This window comes from Eumetopias jubatus, unplaced genomic scaffold (genome assembly GCF_037043125.1).
Source record: "Eumetopias jubatus isolate StellerSeaLion01/CBP00866 unplaced genomic scaffold, mEumJub1_p1.0 scaffold_9, whole genome shotgun sequence".
NCBI lineage: Eukaryota > Metazoa > Chordata > Mammalia > Carnivora > Otariidae > Eumetopias > Eumetopias jubatus.
Genome location: NW_028274815.1, coordinates 1,173,984 through 1,184,333, shown reverse-complemented (window position 1 = coordinate 1,184,333; position 10,350 = coordinate 1,173,984). Strand labels below are relative to the sequence as shown.

The following is a 10,350-nucleotide window of genomic DNA, read 5'->3' as shown; positions in this document are numbered from 1 at the left end:
GCAGGCCTCAGCGTTGATTGCAGAACCTTCCAGAAGGGAGGGGGAGGTGTTGAGAGCAGGGCCTGGACTGGCCTCACCACTTTCAACTCTGTGGGCTTGGGAAAGTCGTGCATCGTCCCGTGCCTCAGTTTCCCCTTGTGCGAACCGGGATGAGGCCGTTCCTGCCTCTGTGTGCGTTTGCTGTCCTCAGAGCGAATCACTGAATGCAAGCACAGCGGCGGAGAGCACGCGGCCCGCACACCTGCTGACTCTGCCTGAGTGCTTGGCCCAAATGAAGGTGCGCAATACCCCTGCTTACTGGCCTGGGCGACTCGTCCACGGTGGAGCCGGAACCTGTCATTTCTCCTCCTCTCACTGGGGAGAGGCTGATTCATGAGGACAATGGTGGGCGGTTTGGGGACTCGCCCCCAGCAGATTTGGGCTTGCAGCCTGGCTCTCACCCTCCAGCATCACAAACTCAAACTCGAAGGCCCTGGGGTGGGGGGCAGGGCAGGACGGCCCCGACGCCCACCTTTTGGTGCCCACCTCGAGCGTGGAGGGGACCTGTGACCAGCTTCTACTCAGTGACATATGGCGCGGGGAGGGCCCTGTGACCACGCAGCCCCACAGACATCTGTCTGCAGACGTGCTGTCACTCCCCTTGTCAGCACAGCCCTGCTGTGACCCGCCTCAGGAGCGGGACCCGCGAGGACCCGCCAGCATCCTTGCCTAGCCGCCGGCATGCTCTGGCTGGCTGCCAAAACAAGCACAAATCAAACCAAACCAGACAAAAATCCCACAGAACCAATGAACACACACCAAAACCCAAGAAAGTCAACCCTTTTTCTCTGGAACCTAAAACTGCTCCCAGTCCTACCCCCACAAGGAGATGAATCCGGTCAACAATCTTACTGCTGGGGGCTGAGAATCCACCTCCCAGCTCCCCACCTACCCCGGCGTGGCCACCCCCAGCCCAGCCCCCGATGGGAGCTGCCCGCCCTTCAAGCACAGAGCCCGGCGTTGTGCCTGGTGTCTTGACCCACACCCTGCGGGTAACGCCAGGCCTCGGGCTAGAGCCCGGAGTAAGACCAGAGAAAAGGTTATTCCATTACCACACTAAGGACGTCTACGGACTAATCCGTCTCCATTTCCCAGCAGACACGGATGGTTTAGAGAAGTGGGTGGCATTGATTCCTTGCACGGAGACCAGGTTTGATCAACCTGTTTCCCTCGCGCTCCTGTTCAGTGTGAGTTGTTCTCGGAAGCAACGTCCAAACCAGGCTTTGCTCGAGAAGAACAAGCGTGCCCATCTCTGGACTCTGCCTTAAAATTCAGTTAATTACCGAGATCGGTGGTTGGAGGCTGCCCACCTGAGAGACGTCCTGCTCAGTCCTGAGAGCCCAGATCCAAGTGTGCTGGGTGGTATGGAACCCTCTCTTGTGGACCGTGGGCTCGGTGGCTCCTTCCTTAACCACCCAGGCTTCCAGGTGTAGCGCAGGTGAGGACCTTCCTCGGAGTGGGTCTCTGTCACACAGGCTTGCTGCTGAACCATGGAAACGCACTCTGCACTTCACAGAGACCTGGGCTGGTCACGAGGTCAGCCAGGGGGCAGGTGTGTCTACAAGGACCAAGAGAACAGGCTCCTTCCCAAGCTCCAGCTAGCTGTTGCTAGAGAGAGTGTCTCAATTTGGGGAGGGCATGGGGAGGTTGAGCAGATGCACCTGCTGCCCTGGTTCTTTGGTCTTCCAGAATCTGAGAGGTTGCAGCACCCCCCAGCCTTTCTGCTCCCCGGCGGTCGGGGCGGGGGGGCTGCCATGTAGATTAATTCTCTTTTGCTTTTGCACCAAAAGCAGCCGCAACAAAAACCCCAGCATGTCATCACTGGAAACCGAACCCTTCATTCTACCTGGACTTTTGGAAATAGGTCTATAATAGGACATGTTTTCTTTTCTCCAATTTTTAAAAATCTACATTAATAAAAACAAATACAGCAAAATTTCCCTGGAATCACATTTTGTAAAGGAATCGGTGCCAATACTTAGTCTTACATGCTCGCCCCACTGGAGAGATTAAATCGTATTTTGATTCGCCCTTCACGCTGCACAGTATGTGGTCTCCACGGGGCTAACCCAGGCCCCGGGCAGACGCTGTCCTCAGGGCGGCCGGACCCCACTGCCGAGTGCACACCGCCTCGGCCAGAAGTCACTACAAGGTGAACTTTAAATAAAAAAGGACAGATGTACTTTGTTGTGAAAAAACACATTACACTTTTTTTTTTTTGACAGAGAGAGATGCAGCGAGAGAGGGAACACAAGCAGGGGGAGTGGGAGAGGGAGAAGCAGGTTCCCGCTGAGCAGGGAGCCTGATGCAGGGCTTGATCCCAGGACCTTGGGACCATGACCTGAGCCAAAAGCAGACGCTTAAGGACTGAGCCACCCAGGCGCCCCTACACAATGTTTTGATAAGTCTTTTATTTCTATTTCTGACAGTTTTTGCCATCGTTCCCCGCGGTCGCCTTCAGGGGCGAGGTTTGCCACACCCCGTCCCTCCCCAGGTGTTTAACTCCCAAATAAAACAGGTACAATAAGCGGCTGCCTTGTACTCGGCACAGGTCCTGCATGCTGGAGCCAAAGAGGAATTCTTCCAAGCCAGCCACTGAAGTGCCTGGTGCTGGTCACAGAAAAGCAGCTGGGACGGGCTGTGTTCCCCACCACACCCAGCAGGTGGTGCTGTCGGCCAAGGAAAACAGCGCATTCCCTGGAAAAAATGCTCAGAAGAGGTCTGGGCAGGGGTCCAGCCCTACTGAACCCCGGGCTCCCGTCGGGGCGCTCAGGGGTGAGGCTCACGCGCGATGGACATGCCCAGCAAGGAGGGGGCCCGGCTTCCCCCGTGGGACGCGGTCAGATGCTCCCAAACAGCTACCGCACGGTCGGGAGTCCAGGTTTGGGGTGGAGATGCCAGGCAGTTGGTTCCATGGTAGCGGCAGGTGGATCCGTGAAGAGCCACAGGGATGGCGTTTCCACCCCTCCTTGAATTTAATTTGCCATGTGACGCAGAGCAGTTCTCTGCCCGCACCCGGGAGTCGGCTGCCCGCTGTGAAATGAAGGGGCCGCACGAAGTGACCTTGGGGGGGACGTCCAGGGCTAACGTCCAGTGAGGCTCATTATCCCAAGGACGTTGCGGTCATCCTCCTGGGACCAGCCCCAGGGAAGGAAGGGAAGTGAGCTGGGGACAGCAGACACAGGAGGGCCTGGAAAGGGGGCTGACGGACACCCGGATACTTGGTCCAAGTGCTTAGACCACCACCAAACTATCACCAGTCCTGACAACAGGTCACCCAAAGTTATGCTTGCCAAGCAACCGATACCCCAAAGCAATCTGATTTCACAGAGAGTAAGGATTCCCTGCAAGTGACAGGACGGTGTGAGCACATTAAGGCCCCGCTGAGGGTCATGGGGATTGTGACTCGTGGATATACTTAATTATCCCGGGACGACTCCTTCTGGCTAAGTAGTTCGTCATACTGCTTATGGGGCAAACACCAAGCACACGGGAACCACGACACAAAAAACAAGATCCCAGGGCAGAGTCAGCATGGGGACCACTAGCTGGGGGCCGTGTCCTGGCCGCTGATGCCAGCAGGAGCCTGAGGGGCCGCGGAGGAAGACTGACCGTCAGTGCGTCCCCACTCCCAACTTCCTGCGGAGTCCCAGGGCGTCCCAGGCCCGGGAGCGCGGGCTGCAAGGTTTGCAGACTCACTATCGACCCCGACGTCCGAGGGGGATGAGGGCTCCGCACGGTGAGCTCTCCCCAGGGTGCCTCTGATGGCGGTTTAATCTTTGTCGTTAATGTTAAACTGAACAGTAATAAGAATCTGGGACCCGCCCCCGTGAGGGACACAGCAGCATTTGTAGGTTAAGAGCAGGGAGACCCGTTTCTCAAACATACACAATTTCCTCGCCAGGTCCTCCCTCCTGCGCGTCAGGAAGAGCTGCTCGGACTCAGCTGGTCTCTCTGTCACCAGCTGTGCTCCTGGCTCCGGGGCAGGTGTGTCTATGTGCGGTTCTGCCGGGAGGGAAGTCTTCCCATCTCCCGGGGGGCTGGGAGACACCGGCCACCTGGGCATGGGACGTGGCCTGCCACTCGGTCACTTCGTGTGGAAAGCTAGGGTCATGACAATCCCTGCTCTGTGGGGACCTCAGCTCCCTGACGCCGCTGAGGCTGGGGACCCTCAAAGGGGGAGACCCGCGTGTGGGGAGCTGGAGGTGAGCTGCAGGTGCCCAGAGCGGGCCTGGCTCTAAGGGATTTTTGCCGCAGTCTCCTTGGGGGCAACAACCATCCCAAGAGCCATCCTCCTTCCCCGGTTGCAGCCCACAGGGAGGGCCCGTGGGAGGGGACGCAGCCGGGAGCGGTCACGGGTGTGGAGCATTCGGGGCTCAGAGGTCGCTGAGACGTGGGACGCAGGGAAGCAGTTTGGCGGGCAGGAATCGGCGCAGAAGGAAGAGAGGGGGCAGGCCGACACCAGGGAAGACAGACGCGAGTGCAGAGCAGTGTCCCCATTTGTCGGGTGCGACGGAGAGCCTCGTAAGCGTGTAGATGCGTGTGGAGGCAGCCCCAGGAGGAGCAGGTCCACACAGCGCCAGATGGCGGTGAGGGGCTGCGATTTATTCGCCTGTGCTGGATCGTGACCAGAGCACATGCCAGATTGGCCTCCACTTGAAAACAGCCTCAGCGGTGATTTTGGAAACAGGAACCGTTGTCAAGCCCTGAACGCCGGGTCAGTGCGTCCACCCTGTCACTGTCCCATGAAAGTGAATGCGAAGGACACGTGACTCTGGCTTGGGGAGCAGCACACACTTTATTTTGGATGGAAATGCTGGGATTGGTGTTTGCAGAGTGAACATCTCCCCCTCGTCGGCAGGGAGCTCCTGTCCCGAGACCGGCCGTCCAGGCCCAGGAATCAGCCCGCAGCTGCACCTGCTCACGCCCGGCTTCCAACCACACCACTGAGGTTCCTACTGGTAGAGAAGGATTTGGGATCCACAGGCCGGGTCCTACGGGAGAGAAGTGACTCAGCACACGGACAGACGGGACACCTGCCGGGGCCCCTGGGTCTCAGTCGGCTACTCAGGTGCCTGGGGACACGTGGATCTCAGGGTGGCTGGAAGGGGCCTCGTGTGTGCATTCCAACGGGGGATTTGGGTTTCCGCTTGGGTGCGAACGCGGATCCTGCCCTGTGGCGGGACGCCTTGGGGGACAGGGCCACCCAGCTCCGCACGTCCGGGTGACTGCCTACGTCTCGGATGGGTGCGGGCACACACTGACTTTAGTGCCGCATCTCAGTGGTCATGCATACAAAGTAAAAATAGTAACACGCAAGTCTAGACTGGTTGTCCCCACACTACTTGTGATGATTCCATTGTTTTAAAAAGCGCATTCTAGAAGTGAACACTTTCAGCCTCTGGCTGTCTTCTTCGGCCGAGACTTGGGGTCACACTGAGGTGAATGCCTGCCCGAACGCCTGCCCTCGGCTGTCAGTTTCAAAACCGGTTTGTACAAAAGGCAAGCACTGTCATGATCTTGCTCTGGCTTAGTCGCTCTCATTTGTCTACACCTTTTAAAAGGTAGGTTAAAATTTTCTCAGATCATCCTCTTGTATAAACCCAGTTTGCGTGAGCAGTAAACACACAGCAGGCCCAGAAAGTGGGACAGGACCCGGCGTGGGGTCACCACGCGGGCGACAGGACCAGGGCCTCCGTGATGGCCTCCTGGTCTGAATGGGACCGCATGACGTGTGGCGACCCTGCGTTCACCCAGGCATGCACCCACCTGCCCTGCGCCCGGAGCGGGGGCACCGGGCTGTGGCACACGCATGTCCCGGCGTGCTCCACGACCCAGCTGGCAGGTCCCTCTTCCATCTGTCTCCGCGATGGGCAGTGAGGCTTTACGGCCCTTGTGCGTCCTGCAGACAAGCACACAATTGGTTGGGGCGGTCACGACTCAGGAGAACCCCCCAGAGCCCGCACATACAATGTCATGTTGCCACTGTGATTGGAGGGGTGCCAGAACACCGGTGCCTCCCCCATCCATCAGGCGAGGAGCCCGGGGCCACGGTTACCGCGAAGGGAAGAGAGTGTTAAGGTGCAGTGTGGCCTGCACTGTTCTGTGGAACCGGTCCAGCGCCAGGAACCCCCGCCACAGGCCGCGAATGCCCTGTCCAGCAACTACCTCTAGCCCCAGTCCTGCCAAACTCATCTGATCCACTTCTGATTCATGCAGAAATGCATTCGGAAAATCACAATCCCAGGAGAGAGACTGAATTGTAGGCAGGCTCCCCTCTCCCTTTTTCTCTGTTGTTTTCCAGGTTCACTGCGGACACTTTGCATCTGGACGTAGGTTTCCTGATCCACGAACGTCTCAGAAGCGTTGTGCTCCTCTCCTGCTGGGGCCGGTCCTGGTTGCATCTCCTCCTCGTCAGACCCTCACAACGCCGGGGGTCCCCAGGGTGTGAACAGCACCCTCCCGGACGACCAGTGGGCCCAGGGGAGTCACAGGGAAATTAGGGAATGTCACGGGAGGAATGGATGTGGACAGGATGCACTGTTCTCACAGGCACAGAGAGCACCGCACGCAGAGCGGGGGGACGATCCAGCAGTAGGTGTCTATGTGGAAAAGAAGACAGACCTCGAGTAAGCCAGGTAACTGCAGCCGGTGGAGCGGGAGAAAGGACCAGCCAGAGTTGCAGAAGGAAGGACGGGGAGACCAGAGCAGAGATGTCTCAGGGGCACGGCTCAACCTCCTGCCTCACCCCCACCTCCGCCCCTGCCTGTGGCTCTGAGCAGGTGACACTGAGCTCTTCTGGGGGTCAGTGGCCCATGGGAGTGGGAGTGGGCACATCGGCCACTGACCCAGGACGGCAGCACTGGGCAAGTGGCCACCATCCTCCCGGAAGCACAACAGGCTGGAGGGGCTTTGGATGAAGCCCCACGGCCCCGCGGTGAAGGGCTGGGTGGGAAGCAGGTGCCCAGACACCAGGGCATTTGTGGATTGTGGACGCGGAGTCGCTGGTGTGGACACAGCAGGGAGAGTGGCCCAGGTGAGCACCCACTAACGGGCTGTCCCGTGAGAGCCACCGCAGAGGGCAATTCCTCAGGTCGGCCCATAAGGGGCAAAGCCCCCTCTGACGGCACCCTGTGCTCTTCCAATCCCAGAGGACAAATTGCCTGCCTTTCCAAGCTTCCCTCTCTCCCCAGGAGGACCAAAAACCAAGAAGTTTCAAGGTCTCAACCAAAGCAGTTTCAAATACAAGAGGAAAGGCCTTTTGTTATGGGGAAGGGAGCAGATCCCAGGGGCAGGGCTCGTGGAGAGGGCACTTCTGGGGATGGTGGCAGGGCTGCGCTCCCCGGGGGCTTAGGTGCTGTCTGTCTGGTCCCCACAGAGGCCGCGGGCCAGCAGCCCTTTGTGAGTCAATGCCCACCTGTTCATGCGGCTCTGAGCATCTCTGCGGCCCAACGGGTCTGCTCGCCACTGCCACGTCCTGACCAGCAAACAAAGCAGTGCTTGGTGGCGTGTATTAAGGCTCCAAAGTCGAGAATCCAGTGCGGTGGACACTTTCCTCCCAAATTTCCTGGAAATGTATTCATTTGACGGATGGCTGTCAATCTTAAATCTGTTTTCCTTGTGTGGTGTCTGGATGCACCTTTGCATAACGGTAAGGGGACCGATGTCTAACGGAGATGTTTACAACACGTGAATACTAAGTCGTGGTACTGTCAGATCTTCACAGTGTGGACATTCAGTCCGCGGGATTGCAGCAACCAGCCCATCTGGGGGTGTGTGCCCACGGCCTTCAATAGCGGTCTTGTTTCTACCGCTTTGTTCATTTGGTGGCCGGCTACGGGTTTTAATTACCGCCAATATCTAAACTTCTAAGACCAGGTGATCCTTAGGACTATTTCTTGTCACCAGCCCCACCTAAAACTAGAGACGCTGTTTAAACGTTAGTTGACCTAATCTCCCCAACAGGTCAGCAGTGGTGTCTTGAAGAGGACGTAGGTGGCGACCGGTCAGTGGTTTGTCAGAATGACAGCCTGACAGTTTTGGCCCTGATGGCTCTGATGGGGACAGCCCAAATGGTGACGGCCCAGACGGTGATGGCCCTGATGGTGACGGTCCTGACGGTGATGGCCTTGATGGTGACGGTCCTGACGGTGATGGTCTTCACGGTGACGGTCCTCATGGTGATGGCCCTGACGGTGATGGCCTTGATGGTGACGGTCCTCATGGTGATGGCCCTGACGGTGATGGCCTTGATGGTGACAGTCCTCATGGTGACAGTCCTGATGGTGATGGTCCTGATGGTGATTGTGCTGATGGTGATGGTCCTCACAGTGATGGTCCTCATGGTGATGGCCCTGACGGTGACGGTCCTCACGGTGACAGTCCTGAGTGTGATCACACTTGGTGCCAAAGCAAACTGGGAGGAGGTGGGGGGTGCGGTGCCCAAAGCCAGGACCCCAGACCCGGGCAGAGTTTGGTTCTCAGAAGCTACTCCAGCTCTTACCAGCACGCGTGAGCAACACATTCTGCAAACAGACACCCCAGCACTGCTGTATTGGATTCCTGGGGCTTCAGTGACACTGGGCCACGGCCCCGTGGGCTTGGCCACAGAAATCTGTTCTCTCCCTCTTCTGCAGTGTGGACGTGTGGGGTCATAATGTCGGGACAGCTGGCTCCTTCTGAGGCCGTGAGGAGGTCAGCTTCTGGGGGTTTGCTGGTGACCCTACAGACGCATTCCCTGATCTCTGTCCTGATCTTCACTGGCCTTCGCTCTGTGTGCGTCCCTGACCCTATTCCCCCTTTTACTGTGAGGACAGCAGACCTGTTGGACTGGGGACACCAACTCCAACACGACCCCATTTCAACTCATTACGTCCCCAACGATGCTGCTTCCAAGTATGGTCACATGCCAAGGTACTAGAGGTCGGATCTTCAACGTGTGAATTTGGGGGAAGCATTTCAGCCAGTAAAAAAGACCTCACATGATCGATAGAAGAGTTTAACGACATAATGGCTAGATTCACCTAGCCAGTGAGGGCTCGCATTACCTGGCAAATCAAAGGAATTCCTCACCGTGTCATCTGAACGGTGGCATCCATTAGCCAGAAGTTATGAACCTGCTAGAAAGTGTGTCATTTAAATACATTTACCAGACAGATGGTAAACTCATGTGTCCGGTAAAGAAGCAGAGGCAGAGGGGGTCTTGGAGTTTAAAGGAAATGGGTGCTGGCTTTACTAGAGCGACCCAGCATGTGGGCAGACAGAGTGGAGCCATCACGGGTCCCAGGGCATTACCCCCCAGGTGCTCAGGTTGGAGCCAGGCTGCGGCTGGCAGTGGAACACGACGGTGACCTCCCGGGGTGACCCCTGACCACTAGGGCTCCAGGGTTTGCTCACAGCAGCACCACTGCAGCAGAGGGGTGGGGGGATGGGACCGCGGGAGGTGGCCAGGGAGCAGGCGCAACAGTGGGCAAGGGCGCTGCTGGGCTCCGCGGGGCAGCACAGACGTCTCGCAGCAGACGTTCTGCGGCGGGGTGGGGGTGGGACCCAGCCAGACGGGACCAGCCACGGCTTCTTCTAGCTTATGCCCACGAGAAAGTTCAGCAAGACTCTGAGCTTGATCCCTCAGAGCCACTGGTCAGGAAGGGGCAGCAGGGGTGCAGACCCGTTTCCCACAGAGGCGCTCAGATCCCCCTCTGAAGGCCCCACCGCGTGGCCATTTTTAACATAAAAGTCCAACTTCCAAGTTCCCAATTTCTAGGAGTCTGCCCCACGGGGAGGAGCGGGTACAGCTCAAGAATTGGTTTTTATCCAGGGATGACCTTTATTCTCCGAGAAACCTGTGTGAGCCTCTCTGCTCCTAACGAGAGCATCTCATGCAACCAGGTGACGTTGCCAAGCATCCCCATCCCAGAATCTCCCTCCACAGGCACCTGATACCTCGAGGTGTGCAGGTCACTGTTCCATCTTCATTACTTAAAACATAATAAAGAACCAGAAGTCTAAGGCTTTGTACAAAATAGCTCTGGGGCTGGAGGGGTTCGGGACACTGAGCATCTACACTGGCTTCTGAAGCAGACCAGCCTTGCCCACGGGAGAGGAAATGGCCTCGTGCCAGCTTCAGAGGGAGGACTTACCACCGGCAAACCGCTGTCCAGGTGAGGCCTGCCAGGCCGCCGACCAGCAGGGCGCCCAACACGATGGAGACCAAGGATGCGTTCGGGAGCCTCCCGGAGTCTGGGGAGAAGGAGCGGGTCAGTGAGCCCACCCGCCGAGGGCTGTAGCCAGTGTGCCCTGTGAGCCCCAGCCCAC

The 10,350-nt window shown here is 57.8% G+C and overlaps 1 protein-coding gene across 1 annotated transcript in view; it reads right to left on the bottom strand.

The window, feature by feature from the left end:
* Positions 1 to 2,808: 2,808 nt before the first annotated feature.
* Positions 2,809 to 10,350, bottom strand: part of TPO (thyroid peroxidase) — a 44,528-nt gene continuing 36,986 nt past the window's right edge. Inside the window, exons 14-16 of the mRNA XM_028099659.2 lie at positions 10,176 to 10,275; positions 5,809 to 5,941; positions 2,809 to 3,102 (exon numbers count right to left, since the gene is read on the bottom strand). Of these exons, the coding sequence (XP_027955460.2) occupies positions 2,809 to 3,102; positions 5,809 to 5,941; positions 10,176 to 10,275 (527 nt within the window). The remainder of the gene's footprint in view (positions 3,103 to 5,808; positions 5,942 to 10,175; positions 10,276 to 10,350) is intronic.